Below are 21,795 nucleotides of genomic sequence, written 5' to 3'. Positions count from 1 at the left end.
TCTTATTTTCAGTTTGATATGTATTATATGTGAAGTTACATATCAGAGACCAGTATTGTCGTAATATTGAAGCCTATTGAGAGTGCCATACATTAGAGGATTCCACCATTGTTAAGTTATCGATCAGTAAATTAGCGCTGCACTTTTTTTTTTGTGGTGTGGGAACACATAACAGTGCTTAGCGGCAGGCCTTTTACTGACACTTTTTATTATACCTCCAGTAGTTTATTGTAAATAGCCCCCCCCCCCCCCCCATGGACAACGTGTCTGGCTGCCGAGTTCATTGCCCCATCCCTGCACTCAGTGCACTGACAGGCAGCAATGATTGGCACTAATAGGTGGCATTGATTGGCAGCTCTGATTGGCACTGATTGGCAGCACTGATGGGCGGCACTGATCAGAAACACTGATTGGCACTGACAGAGAAGAGGGAGTTTCACACTGAGCCAATATCGATGGGGGACGGGGCCACATACAGGTAGCAGCCTGCCCAGACCCCATCCCGTTGGCTGGTGTTTGCTAGCTGCCAGGTCCCGTCCACCCCCGACATCAACACTGAATTCTGAAAGCTGGTCTCTCTCTGTATTCAGTTACATTACATGAGTTTCACACACTGAGCGCCTCTGACAAGTGTCAATATCGGCTTAGTGTGAAACTCTCTCACAGGTAGCATGGACTGCACACTCACTGGATGCAACACTTCACAGCAGTTCCACAGGCAGATCTCAGGAGAGAGCTGGTATGGGTGATGTAGGGGTAAAACTTGTCACTGCAACTGCCGCCCCTCTCTTAAGATGCCTCCTGGGATCCTGGGCTCACTGGGTCCCATGGTAGGGCTGGCCCTGGATATACAGAGAGTAGTTTATCTGGTGTGTAATACCTATGAAAGAGTATCTATATTGGTTTTCTTTGTATAAAGTGCAAATTAAGTTCTTAGCCACCTGAGTCCATATTGTTTGCCAAGTAGTAAAGGGTAACTCTTCTTCCAAAATGTGTTACCATCTTTCCAGGTAGGAAGTTTTATTGCGATTATGCTGATCCTGGCTTGAATACTTAATGCAGGGGTAGGTTACCTCAGCCCCCTAGCTGTGGTCAAACTACACATCCCATCATGCCTCTGCCTCTAGGAGTAATGCCTGTAATTGTTGGGGTCTTGCAGTGTCTCCTGTGACTTGTAGTTTCAAAACAGTTGGAGGGATGAGGTTGCCTACCCCCAAGTTAATGAGTCATTAAAGAAGCATGTTGGGAATTTAGATTTTCCTGGCTGTACCTGTATGCTGTTTCTGGAGCAGTGACAACATGCTCAACTGTTAAGATAGTGTAGGAAATTGCGGTCTTCCCTGGAGAGCGAAAGTGAAAAGTGAAGTGAAAGGAAATCCCTAAAACGTGAAGGGAATTTCCCTTAGATAGTTGTCACCAGAACAGGTGGTGTTCTCAATGAAAGATTTCCCCTCACACACTGTTCTAAAGAAAACTGTAAAAAAATGTGGATTTTCCATCACTTCATCACAGTGAAAATGATCACATGACAAACTGAGAGGGTGAATACCAAAATCAGTGGTACATAAAATCCTAACTAGGATTATAAGCACTCATCACTCTACTCAAATCAATATAAAAGTTTTGGATTTACAATACAATTTAATGACTGTGCTAAGCTCAGTTATTTTTATAGCGCATCTCGTTTTCAGTCCTGACCCATACAGAAAAGAGAAAAATAGTAAAGCACAATGATTATAAGCAGGAAGCAGAGCCTACATATGCTATGGATATAAATGGCTGCCTGCCGTTTATAATCTAGTCATTGCTATAAAATGTACATGGAATCAAGGTTTTTAAATTATTACAGAATACATTAAAAGACAAAAAATAAACTATTGTTTCCCTTCAAGAAAACAAAAAGGAGTAAATACTAACAAGAGGGTGAATTTCAATACCCTAACACACTTGAGATAATTAAAGCCAAAGATTTGCAATCCATCATAACACAAGATGAAATGCTGAAAGAAATATTCCAACAACCCCCAATGCTGGCTTTCAGGCATCCACCCAACCTCAGACAAACTAATCAGCAGTAAACATCATTCTGATTATGAAGTCACAAAGGAACCAGCCATGCAACAGAAAATGCTGTGAACTGTGTAGCCAAATCAACCCATCAAAAAATGTTGCATGCACAATAAAGGGGCATTCAGTATTAAAGGATCATACACCTGTACCTGTGTATTTCATCCAATGCTGCAAAGGATCTTATGTTGGTGAAACAGGGCAGAAATTACAAACAAGGATGAATTTACACACAGATCATTAAGCTAGGTTCAAATTAGAACGTGGTGTGGGAAATCAGTAGTTGTCAATTTTAATGACACCCCACACTCGGGTCGCAAATGCAATGCATTTGCCAGCACCAGATTGCATGGTACAAAAAGTACCATACAATCTGGTTGCAGTGAGTTTCCAAAAGTAGTGCATGTCAGTTTTATGACCTGTATCGCCTCTGCGATTCTCTCCCCCCAAGTCCATAGCCCTCTCCCTGCCTTATCTCACCAACTATCCCCAGTTATCATTGCTGAGTATGTTGGCTTGTTTTTGCCCTCAGAGTTTGTCTTAATAAAGTAGTAGTATGGCAAAAGCTCTCTTGCACTCCTGTGACCCCGATTCAGCCAGCCCAAGCCCAGATGCCTGACTGGCAGCTGGCTCAGCTTACTAGTCCACCACTGAGAGCCTATGCCAGCCACTGCTGCCCCCCCGGTCTTTAATTGTGAAGTTCTCGTGTGGAGATGGTGGTGGACAGCAGATGCATCTGATCAATGCTGCATCTGCATAGGAGATCATGACGGGGCTTTTCATTTTTTTTTTTAACCTGTACTTGTCAAAATTTTGCTAAAAGTTTGCTTCCCATATACTACCAATCAAATCCACAAAAGAAAAAATTTTATTTTTTTAATAGATATGTAAAGAAGTCAAAATCATTTGATTGATTTAAGGAATACAGTGAGTCATTTAAAATCAAGACAGTTGTTATACGTACATGCTTTCATTGGGGGAAATGCTATCGTTTAGGTAGGATCCATTGCTGTTTTCCATTTCAGCTAGCCTGTGGAAACATTAAAGAGAGACAAACTAGGTTTATCAGATTTTGTACAGTTGTTTGCATGCTGTATCAGTGTCAGTATTACAAGAAAATTATTGTATTTAGCCAAAGCTCAACAGCATAGACATTTCTTGCAGTGTTCCTGTCCAGGTATGCACTGGCAATTACTAGAGACTTGATAAGTACATGCTGTGATATTTTTCTATGATATCTGGCCTTTTTTCAGGTGTCATCTACTAAATCTCATGACTGATATTACATTTTTCCTAATGACCAAAGGTAAAGAAACAGGGGGTGCAGTTGTCACTGGAACAGAAAGGTAAACCGCAGACAACAAAAAAAAAACAATTATACTAACCTTTACTTGAGCAAAATGATATTTTTGCCCCCAGTGGGGAGAATTCCTATTACTTCCTTTCCGGACACAGTCTGAGTGAGGGAAAATCACCACAATAGGGACATAGGTGGTAATTAGAACCTGACAGCCGCAAGCCAATATTGCAGTAGAACTTTAAATATGTCACTTAAGCTATATCACCTGTGGCTTCAACTTGGTAACCCTCTGTCCCTCAAAAAAAGAAGCTGCAAATAAGAAGCGCCTGGTGTTGAGCATCTTAAATGTGATGGATTGTAACAGAGTGGTGCCAAGCATAGAGGGAATGCTAGCTCAAAAGCTTTGCTCTAATACAATGCAGTAGATCATGCTGCTCTTTGGCCATAGTTTATGGTTTTCTATCAAGTCTACTACTTCTGTACAGCTATATTTGTGGTGGTGAGTGCCTAATTACTAAAGGAGGTATTTAGGTCTGGGGATGATCACTTTTTAATCTCTTCCAACATGTTGAAGGACATCATAACATGAATGTACATTTACAATCCTAGACTGAAATTCCTTTCTTCTGATGTTTAGTGACGTTTACGGTCCTGCTCTTAAAAAAAGCACTGTTTGGCGGAACAGTAAGCACTCTCTCAAGCATACGGTCATCTGTACAGGTAAAGACTTGTTTTTCTCAGCATGTGCCCAAACAACTATTTAGGTGCATGTAGAAATAACAAAATAGCATGAGTAAAATGCTTAACTGTTAATTTCTACATAAGTAAAGCACTTGATCAAATTTCAAGTCAAGCCATATAGAATAAAAAGAAGAAAAAAAACCTTACTTATGTTTACTTATCAAAATAGAGCCCAGCACTGGCCCCCAGAGAAAATTAAACTTTCAGTTAAAAGATTGGCATTTGAGATTAGCAATTACAGGAAATTACAAATCCTTACAATGTCCAGCACAAAACATGTCATGAAGGTACCACAGAAGTGACACAGTGGAGGGACTAAAAGAAAAAAAAAAAAAACTGAACACCAAAAAAATTGAGTCACAACTTTTACTTTTTACAGTCATTCATTTTTGAATTGTATTTTTAGCTTTAGCGTAAGTGGGAAAGGGTTGGATCACTGCTCTTGCAGGTCGATGGCACCTAGGGCATTGTTGTGAACCACACTTCCCTTTCACCTCTTTGGAGCAAATACACCATATATCCTTAAGTAAAATCTACCAGGAGCCCGAGACCCTCAGCCCTTACTGCGCAGTCCAAAAAAAAGGGTTATAGGAAAATCAGCTAACAGCAATAATTTTAATGTTACTAAGGGAAGTAGTAAAGGGAAATCACTCCAGGGACACAGATGGCAATACAAGCTTGATAGAGAATGTAACCCTCATTCTATGCAAAATACTGTAAAAAAGGAAAAAAACCTTTTGGCAGAATCTCTGCAATGCCTTGGGGACTGGTCCCTGGATTTTATAAACTCTGCACAGATTTTCTACTCCAGTAAAGAGATCGATTTAAACCTTGGTTTACAGATAACACAAACGTCATATTACAACATATTTTAATAACAGAAGGGAATATTAAGATCCGAACGTCTTATAGAAATAAAAAGTCAACATCCAGGCAGGATTCAGTCACTGCCCCGCTATATATATGCCGTTTAAGACATATTGTTTTAATATATTGTGTTATGTAATGTGCTATCACAGTTGAAATTCTACCCAGACATTTTGCACCTATTAGTGGGCACGTCCTCTGGACAGGCTATTAAAATATTTTTCCTGCTAATGTACATTTTATGTACCTCTCCTATTCCCCTATTCCTCAGCTAAAAAATAAAAATGTGTGTGTGTATAATATTATATATATATATATATATATATATATATATATATATATATATATATACACACACACACACACACACACACACACACACACACACACACACACACACACACACATACATACATACATATATATATACATACATATATATATATATATATATATATATATACATACATACATACATACATACACATACATACATATACACACACACACAATAGCTCACAAAAAAAGTGAGTACACCCCTCACATTTTTGTAAATATTTTATTATACCTTTTCATGCGACAACACTGAAGAAATGACGCTTCGCTACAATGTAAAGTAGTGAGTATACCGCTTGTATAACAGTGTCAATTTGCTGTCCCCTCAAAATGACGCAACACACAGCCATTAATATTTAAACCGCTGGCAACAAAAGTGAGTACTCCCCTAAGTGGAAATGTCCAAATTGGGCCCAATTAGCCATTTTCCCTCCAAGTGTCATGTGACTCGTTAATGTTACAAGGTCTCATGTGTGAATGGGGAGCAGGCGTGTTAAATTTCTCATTATCGCTCTCTCACTCACTCATACTGGTCACTGGAACTTCAACATGGCACTTCATAGCAAAGAACTCTTAGGATCTGAAAAAAAGAATTGTTACTCTACATAAAGAAGTAAACAGGCCCAAGGATAAACCCAATGGAAAAACAGAATGCATGTGCCTCCATTGTGGGGACACTTATAAGTTAGTGTTGGGTACCACAGATACCAGGGTGCCGTGACAAGGCTCTGTGGCTTACACATGCATTTGCAAATGCGTGCAGACTAAACCCCTGCTTTTCACGCATACAGTTAGACAGGTTTAATTGGTCTGCAAGCTGGTTGGCAAGTAAGCTTGTTTTTTTTCCCCTTGGATTTATCCTTGGCCCTATTTATATCTTAAGTAGCCTTCCAATGCTGCTTACTGCAATGACCAGCTATAGATGGGGGCAGTGGCATCTTTTTGTATCTACTTAAAGATGGCCTAGGCTATAGGAAGATTGCCAAGACCCTGAAACTGAGCTGCAGCATGGTGGCCAAGACCATACAGCAGTTTAACAGGACAGATTCCGCTCAGAATAGGCTTTGCCGTGGTCGACCAAAGAAGTTGAGTGCACGTGATCAGCGTAATTTCTAGAGGTGGTCTTTGGCAAATGGTCATAGGAGTGCTGCAAGCATTGCTGCAGAGGTTGAAGTGGTGGGGGGCCAGTCTGTCGGTGCTCAGACCATACGCCATACACTGCATCAAATTGGTCTGTATGGCTGTCATCCCAGAAGGAAGTCTCTTCTAAAGATCATGCACAAGAAAGCCCGAAAACAGTTTGCTGAAGATAAGCACACTAAGTACATGGACTTTTGGAACCACGTCCTGTGGTCTGATAAGACCAAGATAAACTTACTTGGTTCAGATTGTGTCAATCATCTGTGGCGGCAACCAGGTGAGAAGTACAAAGTCAAGTGCGTCTTGCCTACAGTCAAGCATGGTGGTGGGACTGTCGTGGTCTGGGGCTGCATGAGTGCTGCCGGAACTGGGAAGCTACATTGAGGGAACCATGAATGCCAACATGTACTGTGACATACTGAGCCCCTCCCTTTGAAGACTGGGCCGCAGGGCAGAACTGCAACATGATAACAACCCCAAATGCACCTCCAAGATGGCCACTGCCTTGCTAAAGAAGCCGAGGGTAAAGATGGACTGGCCAAGCATGTCTCCAGACCTCAATCCTATTAAGCATCTGTGGGGCATCCTCAAACGGAAAGGTGGAAGAGTGCAAGGTCTCTATCATCTACCAGCTCTGTGATGGAGGAGCGGAAGGGGACTCCAGTGGCAACCTGTGAAGCTCCATGCCCAAGAGGGTTAAGGCAGTGCTGGAAATTAATGGTGGCCACACAAAATATTGACACTTTGGGCCCAATTTGAACATTTTCACTTGGGGGTTTATTCACTTTTGTTACCAGTTGTTTAGACATTATTGGATGTGAGTTATTTTGAGGGGACAGCAAATTTAAGACCTCATGTACACAGGGCAGTTGAAAACCTCTTCTGAATGCTGGAAACTGACAGCTGATAGACAGTGAAAAATGTCCATTTAACAGCTTTTACATACTGAGTTCAGCAGCAGTTATCAGCAGTTGAGGTTAAAAGCTTTTTTAAAGATAACCTCAGGAAACCCTCCCAAATGTCCACAATGCAGGAAAAACATGTACATTGTTAACTATTTCAGCCATTTTGTGAGAAAAGAGTGCAGTGTACTTTAACTATGTACTCTGTCTCTCTCTGCCTCGCTCTCTCTGTGTCTCATGTTCTCTCTCTCTCTGTACATCTCAACCTCTACTCCTGCATGCAGCAGCATGTGGTGAAAGTTGTGTTTCTCCCATATCTTACATGTTTTTCTTTAAATACGCTTATAAATGAAAACGTGCCTAAACTCAGGTTGTAGCTTTCACATGAGTTTACAAGCAGTTAGGCTTTATGTACACGGGACTTTTTACAACCTATCCTGAACAATTTAACTTGACAGATAGTAACCCACATTTAAAACGTCTGTTTTGCCACGTTTACATGCTGCGTTTAGCTGCGTTTGCATTTAGAAGAGTTTGAGGGGGCAGTTGAAAAATGTCCAACTGGCTCTGAACATCCGTTTAGCAGCAGCAGTGTACATTATTATTCACGATTTATATAGTGCCAACAGTTTACGCAGCACTTTACAATGTATAGGGGGGGGGGCAACACAATTACAGTACAGTTCAATACAAAAAGGTACAGGAGGGCCCTGCTCGTAGAGCTTACATTCTAAAGGGAGGGGGTGGTGGTACAAAAGGTAATAGCTGCAGAGAATGATTTGATGGGGGTGGCATGGGGTACGTGGGGCCTTGCAAGCATTTGGCATTTCAAATGCCTCTCAACGTCCGTCCTGAACCAATTTTTTGCGTTTCAAAAAAAAAAAAAAGCTTCTAAACTCAACTTCCTAGAAAGGACTAGAAACGACCCTGTGTACATGTACCGATAGGAACAGAGGAGAGTTCAGGGGTAGCTGAAAAAAATGTCCAACTGCTCCTAAATGTCAGTTTACCAGCAGCAGTGTACATGAGCCCTTATACAAGCTGTACACTCACTACTTTACATTGTAGCAAAGTGTCATTTCTTTAGTGTCCCATGAAAAGATATAACAAAACATTTACATATACGCAGTACACACACACACACACACACACACACACACACACACACACACACACTACTATGCAAATGTTTTAGGAAGGTGTGGATAAATTCTGTAAATTAAGATGCTTTCAAAAGTAGAGGTGTTAGTTTATTTTTATCAAGTAGCAAAACAGAAAGTAAATGAACAGAAGAGAAATCTAGATCACATCAACCACCAAATAAAGACTACCCTTTTTGCCTTCAGAATGACATCAACTCTTCTAGGTACACTTGCACACAGTTTTTAAAGGAACTTGACAGGTAGGTTGTTAAAACCATCTTGGAGAACTAATATAAAAAAAAGAAAAGCAAAACCCTTAACCCTGTAAGGTGTATGACCGCCTCAGCTGAGTCTCCAACCAGGCCATGATTCCAATGCATTTCACTCAGCTCACGGAGCTTGGTCATCAAGAACCAACCACAAATATTCTGCGGATGTAGGCTGCAGTCGCCTGTCTCTTTATGTAATCCCAGACAGACTAGATGGGGGATATATGGGGACCAAACCATCACTTCCAGGACTCCTTGTTTTTTATGGTGAAGATAGATCCACCACATGCCATACCATCAGGATGGCGTGTGATTTGCCCCAGATTTATTCTGCAGCAGGACAACAGCCCCAAACACACAGCCGATGTCATTAAGAGCTACTGAAGCCATCTAAAACTAAGCTCCTAATATTTCCACCCCCACGTGCACCTTCCCTTGACTTCTCTGTCAAGATCAATGGCACATCTATCAGTCTGTCCCTACATGCCAGGGTGCTAGGGGTAACCTTTGACTCTGAATGGTCCTTTCAGGCCCATATACAATCCCTGTCCCAAATCATGCAACCTTAGCCTCCGCAACATTCCCAGAATATGCCCCTTTTTAACTAATGCCACCACCAAACTTCATACCCTGGTCATCTCTCGCCTCAACTACTGCAACTCCCTCCTCATTGGATTACCTTTACATAGACTATCTCCCCTTCAGTCCAACCATTCAGTGTCCTCCACCCCTCTCTGCCAATCCCTCCACTGGCTTCCACTCACCCAACGAATAAAACTCAAAGTACTAACAATTTACAAAACCATCCATAACTCTGCCCCCAGCTAGATCACTAACCTAGTCCCAAAATTCCAAAGTCGCTCTCTTCGGTCCTCCCAATACCTCCTGCTCCCTAGCTCCCTTGTCACCTCCTCCCATGCCTCCAGGATTTCTCCAGAGCTTCTCTCATTCTTTGGAACTCTTTACCCCAATCTGTCTGTCTCCTAATCTATCCATCTTTAGACGATCCTTGAAAACCCTTCTCTTTAAATAAGCCTACCCTGCTTCTAACTAATACTGTTTTACTTCCTCCATCAGCTCACCCCCCACAGCTATTACCTTTTATTTCAATTGACCCTTCCCTTTTAGATTGTAAGCTCTGCGCAAACTGTTGGTGCTATATAAAACCTGTATAACAATAATCTTCAGAATAAAGAACATGGAGTCCTGGAAGTGATGGTTCAACGTCGAGTCTGTCTGGGATTACATGAAGAGACAGAAGGATTGGAAGAAGCCTACATCCACAGATCTGTGTTTAGTTCTCCAAGATGTTTGGAACAACCTAACTGCCAAGTTCCTTAAACTGTGTGCGAGTACACCTAGAAAAATTGATGCCACTTTGAATACAAAGGGTGGTCACGTCAAATATTGATTTATTGTAGATTTTTCTTCTGATTCACTTAGAATTTTGTAAATTGATAAAAAAAAAAAAAAAAAAAATATATATATTTTTATAAGCATTCCTACTTCACAACATTTCTTCACATTCTTTATTTTTTTAATTTCCAAGGGCTGCTTTCATTGCCTTCGCAACTATGTAGACAAATACTGCCTGCAATACACTACAAAGGCAACATTCAGAACTAGATTAAGAAATGCAGAACACATCAGCAATATATATTAAAAACTGGTAATTCATGTGTTCATAATCTTCATTGGTAGAACAGTAAAACAAAACTACCACATCCATATTCTACAGTTCAGTTTTGTTAGCCTCCAAACATGAAGTAAAACAGAAATAACAGTAGCTACTGTTAGACAATTATCATGGGACAATGCATACAAAACTCATAAGCATGCAAAAACAAACACTGTAAACTGTTGTCAAGCTATAAGTGAACCACAGCAAAATAGTAAGCAATATAATATTTCAGGTTTGTTATTTTTCAGCTATCATTTTAGTACACATGCAGGATAGATGGAAGAGAATTGCACAATAACGTAAAACAATATTCCTAACAAACACATTAAAAATAGGCCAGTCTATTAGTCCTACCTACTTCAGCAAACCTGCCGTCCTTTAACCCAATGTGCTAAAAGGATCTCTCTAATAGAAAAACTAACGCTAGCTGCAAGTCCTGGAACACAGTTGTAGTGAAGGGTTTGCATAGTGTCCATTTAAGTGCACAGTCCACATGATGATTTCAGGATTGGAAGGTGGAGAGAACCTGGATATACTGATTGATAAAGAATACACAGAGGTGCTTTTAATATAGTGGGTTATATGACACCACTGGGGAAATGGGGTGGGAAAGGATTCGCATATAGCTTAACTAGTGCTGTGTTTTTGTGTGGCAAAGGGACAGAAAAAACACAAAATTCGTACTGATAATACTCCAGCGCTGTCACTAGATTTCATGAGGGTGCTGTAACTAGTGGACTTAAATGCCTTCACCTTTGCTGTCGGAGAGCAGCATGTATCCAACTTCAGCAATAATAAGCATCTTTGTATATACATGCTGGGATTGAACAATTGCCTATAATGCAACAAGACAACATACAGTACCTAAATAACACTACAACACAGCTCAATTTTGGTTAAATGGACTGATCAACTTTAAGCATTTGTTTTCAGTATAAGACAAAAGATTTATTCCAAAGATGGAAATTATAATAAAAATTATATTATCTAATATCACTTATTCCCTAGTGACCTTAAAGAGTTTGTCTTTCACAGGTCCCTGGCATTAAGACATGTAAGCTGATCAAGGATACCGATTTATTTCAAGAACGATTTGGTCCCAAAAGCTTAAACATTTACAGTAGATTTTTCCCTACAATCCTATATGAAAAGCATACTAACATTTTATAACACAAAGAGTATCAAATCGTATTAAAGTCTTCATTAGATAACACAACACAAATAGCAGTGAATGTGGTGCCTAACAACAACCAATTGGGAAACCAGTTCCCAGAGGATCATCTAAAACTAATAAGCAATGATTTTAATGGTTGCAACGCATCACATCTGCTCTGTGTTTTTAAATAAAGACCCGTGTAGTAGAAAAATGCTATTTGTAAACCAATGGTAGTTTTGTTTATTCCCAACACAATGTTATATCATTTTTTTTCCTACTGCCTTTAAAATTACTCTTATCCCATTTAAAAACGTTAACAGAAGTTATCCTACATCAGCAAACCGCCATCTTTAATAGTAAATGCATATGATTTCTTAAACATTTAAACAAAGAGGCAATGTAAAAATCAAGAGCGGGATAGTTTAAAGGAAGTTGTAGAATTAAGTTGCATACATTTTACTGCTTAATTTCTCAGACCTTGGTGAGTAACAGGCATGAAATGCTAGATAGATAGAGGTTTAATGGCAGACTGACACATAGGAAAATCAGTGAATCGTTGTAGAACATGGTAGTACTGATGCCTCATAAGACTCTCCTGATGGAATGAGCTAAACGGTACAAGGCTTTCTTAGTATATTCTAGATGCTTGTGCCATAGAGTCATACCTGCTAGCATAATGTTCAATTCGTGAGTGAGTGTCATCGTGTGATAGCTGGGGAGATGAGGCAGGGCTGTGGAAAGAAGAATTTAAACACAATTCAATCTTCACATTAAAGAAAGGTGATTGAGGTTCATTGTGTCATACTATACACAATCCATTTGGTAAGGACCATAGATTGCAATGTCATAACGTGACAGAACTGGATATTTAGGTGTTCAGTAAAGATTCTGCCATCAGTTTTCAATGAATGCACCAGAGATGGCATCTATAAAGTTACTAATTATTAATTCAAGTGAATGCCACACCCAGGTAGAATATAGAAAATTTGAAGTAATGGTTTATTCTTATTTGTAATATACAGTTTCAATAATACTGAGCATTTTCATAGAAAAAAAAATAGTAAACTGAAGGAAATCATTGCATGTAAAGCCATTGAACACCTTTATTGCATCTGGCCTTCAATCTCCCTTTCTTTTGCAATTAATCGAACACTACCAAACAATATATACAAATGTGAAAATGGGACTTTATTTTCCAAAATGCCTGTATATAAAGAAACAACTGTACCGGTTGTGTTGAATACACCCCCCCCCCCCCAAAAAAAAAGTATTATTTTGTTAATATGATCAACACAGATGCATTTCACCACCTGTTTCTCTAATGCCCCAAATCACCAGTAGGCAGTACAAGAACTGAATTTATTTTACCAATACTGACATGATCATTAAAAATAGAACAGATATAATTTATCAAATGCCCATGTAAGTACCTCTGATAGCCTTCCTTAAAGTGTATCTAAACTCAAAATAAAAATAAATATTGCAGCTTACCAGTTCTTAGATGTGGGGCTGTATGAGCTTTATTTTTTTTATTCCTTTCCTTTTCCACCCAATGATCCTACCAGTAACATTTCCTGTCTTTGGGTGACAATACTCAGTCATGGTATTGTATCAAGGAGCAGCATTATCACAATAGGCTGCTTTCTGGAGTTGCACACACCACTCCCTCAACTTATCTCCATTACATAATTGTAGTTGGCAGATAGCTAGAATAGCTGATGACACTGCTTGAGATTTTAGCTCTAATCAGGAAGTTACAAGGCCTTAGGATTTAATTTTTTATTTATTTTTTGCAAAATCAGCATGTATTTTCTGTACTTGCAGAAAATGCTCTATGTGTGAGAATGCAAACTAATGCAGGAAGCACATCTGGTTATCTGCAATATTTGTTTTTCTTCTATTTATATGTACTTTAAAACTGTTGTTCAAACTAAATTTGTGTTGAAGTGGCTGTAAAACCCTTACATGTACATATAGAATTGACTATCATCAGGTGGTACACATAGATTAAACAAATCCACTCACATAAGTTGTACCTGTTTATAAGCAGCCCTCTCCTCTCTAAAGCTGTTCAAAGTGCACAGTTTATACAGCATTTCCGAGCTTATGGAGGTAGGAGGCAGGGATCTGTCATTACATACTACACAGCATAGAGAGGAAAGCTGAGTGTCATCTGAGACCTAAGTGAAGGGAATGGCTATGACTCCCTCCCACACCCCCTCTACACTGTCTCATGGGAAAATGCGCTGAGCTTATGGCTTGCTGTGTGCTGGGGGGGAGGGGTGTTAGTGACTCATGGTTATACAGTAAGGAAAGAGCAGTCAGAGATTGCACTAGGTTCTTTGAAATAAGGCAAGTACATATTATAGAAGGATATGCTCATTTTTCATTTCAAAGGTTTACAACCACTTTAAGGAAGGAGTAGCAGATAACTCATCTTCTGTCTATCTATAATTTGTAATGATCTAAACTAGCCTCTCTCAATTAAGGTTCATCTGTAGGTTGCCAAGGGTTACTTAAAAGAGTTGTAAAGGCAGAAGTTTTTTTTTAGCTTAATGAATTCCATGCATTAACCCCTTGCCACGAGCGTACGCAGATGTGCGTACTCGGATTCCAGGAGTTATACAGGGATGATGCCCACACCTGCAGGCATCATCCCGGTACTGATTTTTAGAGCAGGCGATCGGCTTTCCAGCCATAACAACCGATGCGGCTAAAAGCCGCTCGTCTGTTATGCCGGAGGAGCGGGAGGGGACGACCGCCGCTCTTACCGGGGCTCCCGTTCAATCGGGAGCACCGATGCACAATCCGCCGCTTCTGGCAGCTAGTGAGGGACTGGAATAAAGCCGTAAGCAGCTTCATTCCAGTCTGCTAACTGTAAACACGGAAGCGACGTCATGACATCACTTCCGGTTTACTCGGCTGCCAATATCGCCGGATTTAAAAATATATACAGTATTCAGAATCACCAAAAATGGCGATCTGAATACTTTGAAATGTAAAGGAGGGACCCCCGATCCCTCCATAAAGAGTACCTGTCACCACCTATTACTGTCACAAGGGATGTTTACATTCCTTGCGACAGCAATGAAAGTGATCAATTAAAAAAAAAAAAAAAATTTATTAATTTTAAAATAAATAAGAAAAATAATTTTTTTTTCAAGCGCCCCCGTCCCCGCGAGCTCGCACAGCAAAGAAAATGCATACGGAAGTCGTGCCCGCATATGTAAACGGTATTCAAATCACACATATGAGGCATCACCGCGATCGTCAGAGCGAGAGCAATAATTCCTACACTAGACCTCCTCTGTAACTCTAAACTGGTAACCAGAAAAAATATTTAAAGCGTCGCCTATTGAGATTTTTAGGTACCGCAGTTTGTCGTCATTCCACGAGTGCGTGCAATTATAAAGTGTGACATGTTTGGTATCTATTTACTCGGCGTAACATTATCTTTCACATTATGCAAAAAAATTGGGCTAATTTTACTGTTTCTTTTTTTTAAATTCATGAAAGTGTCCCTTTTCCCCAAAAGTTTAAAGTTGCATTTAAAACACAGCTGCGCAAATACTGTGTGACATAAAATATTGCAACAATCGCCATTTTATTCTCTAGTGTCTCTGCTAAAAATATATATAATGTGTGGGGGTTCCAAGTAATTTTCTAGCAAAAAAAAATATGGATTTTAACTTGTAAACACCAAATGTCAAAAAATAGGCTTAGTCATGAAAGGGTTAAGATAGAAAGCCTTCTGTGTGCAGCAGCCGCCCTTCAGCCCCTAATACTTACCCGAGCCCCCTCTCTATCCAGCGATGTCCATGAGTGCCTCTCCATCCTGACTGGCTAAACACAGCAGCGGTGTCATTGGCGCCCACTGTTGTCAATCAACCTCAGTTAGCCAATCAGGAGAGAGAGGGGGCAGGGCCGAACCACAGCTGAGTGTCTAAAGAGATACACAGAGCTGCAGCTCGGCTCAGGTGCCCTCACGCAAGCTGCTTGCTGTGGGGGCACTCAACAGGAGGAAGGGACTAGGAGGAAAAAAAAATAGACATTACAATCACTTTAAGCTATGGCTGACTGACCTCCCACCTGATGGTGTCTGCTGCAATGTTTCAGCTCCAATGCCACTTGGCAGAGCCAGCAGCATGACATCTGTGATCTTTTTTAGGTTACTGTAGGGGTGACCACTGATTACCAAAGGGGAATTTTCCCAATTACACCAGATGTACAAATTTGAGCAGGGGTTCCCTGCCAATTTTATCAAGGGTACCTCTAAGGCAGTGATGGCCAACCTTGGCAACACAGATGTTTTGGAACTACATTTCCCATGATGCTCAACTACACTGCAGAGTGCATGAGCATCATTGGAAATTTTGTTCCAAAACATCTGGGGTGTCAAGGTTCACCATCACTGCTCTAGGGTAAAAATTATAGAGAAAGGTTAACTGATTGTCAAAGAATAAAAAAAATAGCTATAAAAAAAAGGTATGATATGAAAGTGGTGATGAAAACAGGTTTTTATATTATGAGATACTACTGAATTGTAGATACTTTTTATAAAGATCGCCACACTTAACTCAGTTAAAAGGTAGCAAAATCGGCATTCGTATAATGTACATTTTTTATATCCAAGGGTGTGATCTGAAGGGTGCAGCCGCTGATGTCCTGCTCACTGCCAGCGCTGGTGTGTTGTCAACAGATCCTATGAAAATGTTTTGGCCAGTAAACAGTGATGGCAAACCTTGGCACAACAGATGTATTGGAACTACATTTCCCATGATGCTCATGCACTCTGCAGTGTAGTTGAGCATAATGGGAAATGTAGTTCCAAAACATCTGGAGTGCCAAGGTTTGTCATCACTGGTCTATCAGGTTTCAAAAATATGTTCCCCATTTGACTTTGCTGCCTACAAAAGGACAACCCCACACCTTATTAGAAATGAATGCAATCAGCAAGAATTTGAATGTCAATTCAACTTTCCATGTTTAAAATAATGAAAATTAAGGTAAGGGTTGAAAGGTTGATGCCCCATCTACAGTTTGGACCAAAACTGATTTGATCTGCAAGTTTGTTCTGAGTTAGTGGATTCAAACTACTGAACTTAGAAAGTCAGCGTGGAAGTGGAGCAACTACTTTTCTAAAATGACAGGTCAGTATTGGCAGCTTTCATTTTTCTTTAAAGAAAGGTTTGCTCTGAGTATTTACAGTGACAAACTTAAGTGAGCCTTTGTTGACCTCCAACATCAAATTCCCTTGCATGTGACTGGGTGTTTGAAGACCACAGATTAACTTAACTTTAGCTTAATTCACATTCAATAAATCAGTCCCCAAGCATGAGCATGAGCTGCAGATGTTTATTATGTTCAGGGACATCTAGGATGATTTGAATGTTGACAGAACTGTTATGTCACCTATGAACCTAAGAATTATTTGCAGTTGGCTTCCACAAACCAAAAACAATCATGGAGTCTTTCTTACAGGGAAATATTAAAAATTATAAAAAAAAAAACAAGGTAATGTGTGATTTGCCATTTATTTCTTTAATTTCCACATATTCAATGTGGTTTCCTTCATATCCACTTTCATATATTTTGACAAATACAGTTGACAAGACTGTTACATTTGCAAAAGTTTACATAAAACTGAATTCTTATATGGGAGTCTTTTTGGCCCTTCGCTGATTCATCAACAATGCACAACAAGATGAGTGTCTGTAACAGAATTACTTTGTTGTTGTGAGACTCATGGCTAAATGCACTAGCACACCTACGTCTGCACTGGGTTCAAAAGTATGCTTTCATTCCCAACATGCAAATAAGGGTACAAAATCTAATGTGTGAGGTTTTAAACTACTTATTCAGACTGTAAATTGAAAACAGTTTAGTAGAACCCAAATAATTTTGAAACCTTAAAAATAAACTCAGAAACATAAGTAACACGAATGAGGTGTAAACTACAATTCAAATCTCTTCCATCTGAGAGAATTTCATGGTTACCAAAACATGAGCAGTAGTTAACCCAATGTTGTTAATTTAATGTTTGTTAGAAGCTCATGCAAGATTGCATAATTACATACACCCCTGCTTGTATTTGTTTAAAAAGAATTAAAATATATATTACACGCACGTGCACACACCAATGTAACATGCATTATTCTGCATTGATAAACATTTAACAAAATACAAATACATTAGCTTTTTAATTATACCCAGGGATAACAAGAAACTTTACAAATGTAATATTTTGCTTTTTCTTTCCCTGTGCTTCAGAAATGGCAGAGGTTTTACACCATCGTAAACATTATGTTGTAACAGCCAGTTGCAATAATCACATGTAAAATCCGGCAGGCTGGTTGTATCCAAGTTGATCAACCAATCTACTTGGGTACATTCAGCCTGCCCATACATGGTTTGAATCTCAGGTTCCTGCTGAACCAGCCAAGATTCGAACCGTCTATAGCCGGCTTAAAGCTGACTGTACATTATACAATTTTCTTGTATACTTTTACTTTAGATTTACCAAAACCATATAATACGACTTCAAACCTAAACACTTTTAATTTGTATGCAATCAGGCAGGCCGTTCGTTATACTAAATAGTTGCAGGTAACTCTGAAAGAAATTGAATGTATTGGCAGCCTAAGAATATGTAAGGCCTTCAGTTTCAGCAGCTATAAAAGATGATTTCTATACTGCACTGCCCTCAGGCAATCACTATAAAAACACAAACTGATAGCCCTTATAAATTTCACAAAGTTCAGCACATTCTGCCATTAAAGTGGAATTAAAAAAATAACTACATCCAAAAAAAAAGAGAATTTACTTTTCTGCATTAGAGACTGAAAACAATGCATTCACGATCAGTTCTAATTCTCGCTTACACACACAGAATTTTATCTACGGAGTTAGACAAAGTATTAATGGACTACAAGTGCAGTGTCATCACTGCACTTGTGCTCCACTGAGAACTGCAAGTACCTCTGCCAATTGCCTGTGAATAAATAATGTGGCTGTGCAGGTGGAGTCATGCACAGCTTCTCCGATTTCAAATTTGACAGGATGCTGCGGGGAGAAAAACCCTGTAATCTGTAAAAAGTCGATGCATCGGCTCCGGGGGCAAACTGTGGGTGTGCCCCTAGTGGCCACCAGAGGGAGCGACGAAACCTAGCAGCCAAGCCATGTTGCCACAGTACAACTGCTGCAGCTGGTCGGCAAGTAGTTAATTTGGGTGTAATATGAAACATGGCCAGAATAATGGATAATGGTTATCTTTTAGGAATAAATTATGGACATCAAGTAAATCTTTAAGGGCATTTGATGGCATCCATATTTTTACTTATTGAGACACTAAGAAAACCTATTCAGGTGCTACCTAATGGGTTGTAATCCCAAGTAACGACCTGGGTTTAGCACAAAATTTATTGTTTATGGCTGTCAACATAAGACATGAACTTCAACAAATATGTGGAGCAGATGCCTTTTACTTTGCTCAGTCCTGTTTGCAGTTACAGTGGCTTGGGCAAGTGATGCCCTCAAAGCACAGGGAAAATCAAGAGAAATAAGTTATATATTCAAAGTTATGAAGATTAATATGACAATTTGACTCCGGTATCCTGGACAGTACAAGGTCAGTGAAGGAAAGGATGCAAGATTACCCCAAAAGGGAGAGGTGTGAGGAGTAAAGGAAAAGGCTGGGAAGCCTCTGTTCTAAGCTGCAAATGTCAGTAGACACTCCTCCGCCTCCAGGGGCGGAGAAGAACCTGGCATGAAAGGGTAGACTTTCAGTGGATGATGCCTGACAGATCATACACAAAGCTGAAACAGAAATCACAATGGAGGTGTAATATGGTTTGTATGATAAGATCCCCTCATTCCCTCCATAACCACCACAATGTATTCCTCAAGGGATTTTCTAAAGAGTTCACCTTCAAAAGGAAATGTGGAAAAGGCGCACTTAATGAACAGGGTCAGCCAACCAAGTTCTAAGCCATAAAATGCTGAGCATGTGGACATTAACGTCAGTATCGTAGATCTGTGAAATCACATTTCTGAATGTCATCTACGTCACAGAATAAGGCTACTCATTTCAAGAGACTAGTTTAGTTTTATGCAGTCTGGGCAAGAGATAATGTGCCAGAAGCTGGCTGCGGGGCCGGACTTGTCTGATCAAAGGATAACTTTAAAAGACCATCCAAGCCCCTATCTATTGAATCCCTAAAGAAGGAAAGCCTTCAGTAGAACCAGTAGATTTATTTAACTCAAAAGTGTCTGGGTCCACAGCAGGTACAGTTATTTTCTTTTTGAATTATTATTCCATACGGTACAAGGCAGCAAAAATTCCAGGAGGGGTGAATAACCTCTGAGTTGGCCAATTATAATACAGAGCCTAACTGGCTTGATCAAGAACAAAACTTTCTAGGAATTGCCTTTTTTTGTGTCTACAGGAGCAGAGCTAAGTGCATCTAACCATAGACTAGTATGCATTGCTTCAATTAGTCCACTGGAGCCAGCATGTGGCGATAATGAGAAGAATTACTTTAACAAAATGTTGGTGAAAAGTTTTCAGAAGCCACATTAAAAATGTTCAAGCCCACTTTGCCTTCTGTAATAGTAAATGTGCTAGGAAATTCAGGATGTACCCCAGAGATAAAGTCAGATGAGGAAAGGCCAAAATGTGTTTATGGCTTTTGGCACCCACCCTTTTTCCAGAAGTGATAGCCACTGGAGTAGATCGGACATAGTGGCAGGAAAATGCTGCTTTTAGTCAGACAGGCTGCAGTTTGGGAGCTTGAACAAGGGGAATGAAGTGGATGATCTTGTTCTAGAGCCCGAAGCAGAAATCCCATGTGCTCCAGCTCCCAATCGCCTGTAAACTGCTATTTGTAAATAAGGATCTTCCTCTGCTGGGTAATTACAGAATATATGCAGACTGAGGGGGTTAAGTATGTCTAAGATTAAAGAGTTGCAATAACCCAGATGCTAAATGTGTTCCTGTGGCTGTCTCTCAGACAACAGGTGAGACCACAGTTAGCTTGCATCTTTGGTGGAAGAAGTGGACTGGAAGTGCACAGTTTTATAGGCACTACATCACTAGCCATGGAACATGCTCAATATTAGTTAGGGAAAAACACTTCTATGTACCCCATAACCTGTTGCTTCAAAACTGCTTGCGTGTTTTAACTGTACAGTACTGTATTAGTAATTTTCTTGGCGTTCAACTTTAAAATGTTACATTACCACGAGTATGTGGTCCAAGTGTTTAGTCTGCCGTATGACTAAAATAAGTGGCTGTGCACACTTTTCAGCCAGCTTCACTTTCACAATTTGTGCAACTGGTTATACTATATAATTATTTATTTATAATTATATATACATACACACACACACACGTGTTGCAAACAAGGACTTGAAAAACAAATGAAAAAAAAAAAAGTGTTTGTAAGGTGCAAGGTTTGTAACCCCGACCCCCTCCCCCAAAACAAAAAAAGGAGATCCTGTTCCTTTATAGCCGATTAAACCACACAGTACTTATGCTGTCTAACCTGCCCCTCTCTAAGCTGTAAAAAACCTGGCTGATACTGGCAGTTTGCGTGTGTGTCCTCTAGGAGATGGCAAAGATCATCATGGCTGCTGAGCCCTGATTACCATGGTCCGTTTATGTCCCTGCGTCAGCCGCAGCTCTCCTCTGTCCTCCTCACTCCCTCCCTTTCTGCCCATCAGCTCCAGTGTCTGTGTGAGCTGTCTCCACCCCTACCTGTCACTATTCGTGGTAAAAAGCCTTTACAAAATATCTTGGCTGCCCCTCTCCTTTAATCAGCGATAACTCACTGTGGTGTTTGTTTAAATAGATGCCTCTAAATACCTTTTTTCAGTTATCTTCAGGCCGGTCCCGTGACCTCCCCATCACTCTGCTACTATGATCTAGGGCTATAGTGGGAGGGGCCGAGCAGCTACATGACCTTCCGGCTGATGTCAGAGGGAGATCTCTGCCCCTCCCGCTGTAGCCCTGAATCATAGTAGCAGAGTGGCTGGGAGTCACATGACCGTTCTGAAGATAACTAAATAAATGTATTTAGAGGCATCTATTTAAACAAACGCTAAGGAGTGGGGCTGCAAGCGAAAAAGGTTTTTAGGGTTACAGCCACTTTAAGTATCTGTCCCAAACCCTGGTTACCTAGTAATATCGGATATTTA

The 21,795-nt window shown here is 40.1% G+C and overlaps 1 protein-coding gene across 8 annotated transcripts in view; it reads right to left on the bottom strand.

Moving 5' to 3' along the window:
• Positions 1–21,795, bottom strand: part of DMD (dystrophin) — a 3,436,004-nt gene that overhangs the window by 92,601 nt on the left and 3,321,608 nt on the right. For 7 of the 8 annotated variants that reach the window (XM_077482558.1, XM_077482560.1, XM_077482557.1 and 4 more), the window contains 2 exons: positions 12,267–12,332; positions 3,032–3,097 (listed from right to left, as the gene is read on the bottom strand). In XM_077482558.1, coding sequence (XP_077338684.1) covers positions 3,032–3,097; positions 12,267–12,332 — 132 coding nt within the window. The remainder of the gene's footprint in view (positions 1–3,031; positions 3,098–12,266; positions 12,333–21,795) is intronic. The other variant, XM_077482559.1, reaches the window with a different exon arrangement.

The sequence above is a fragment of the Lithobates pipiens genome, unplaced genomic scaffold, assembly GCF_037356315.1.
Source record: "Lithobates pipiens isolate NorthernLeopardFrog02 unplaced genomic scaffold, aLitPip1_a1.2 Scaffold_16, whole genome shotgun sequence".
Lineage (NCBI taxonomy): Eukaryota > Metazoa > Chordata > Amphibia > Anura > Ranidae > Lithobates > Lithobates pipiens.
The sequence above is the reverse complement of the archived record's forward strand: the minus strand, read 5'-3'. Positions and strand labels throughout refer to the sequence as shown.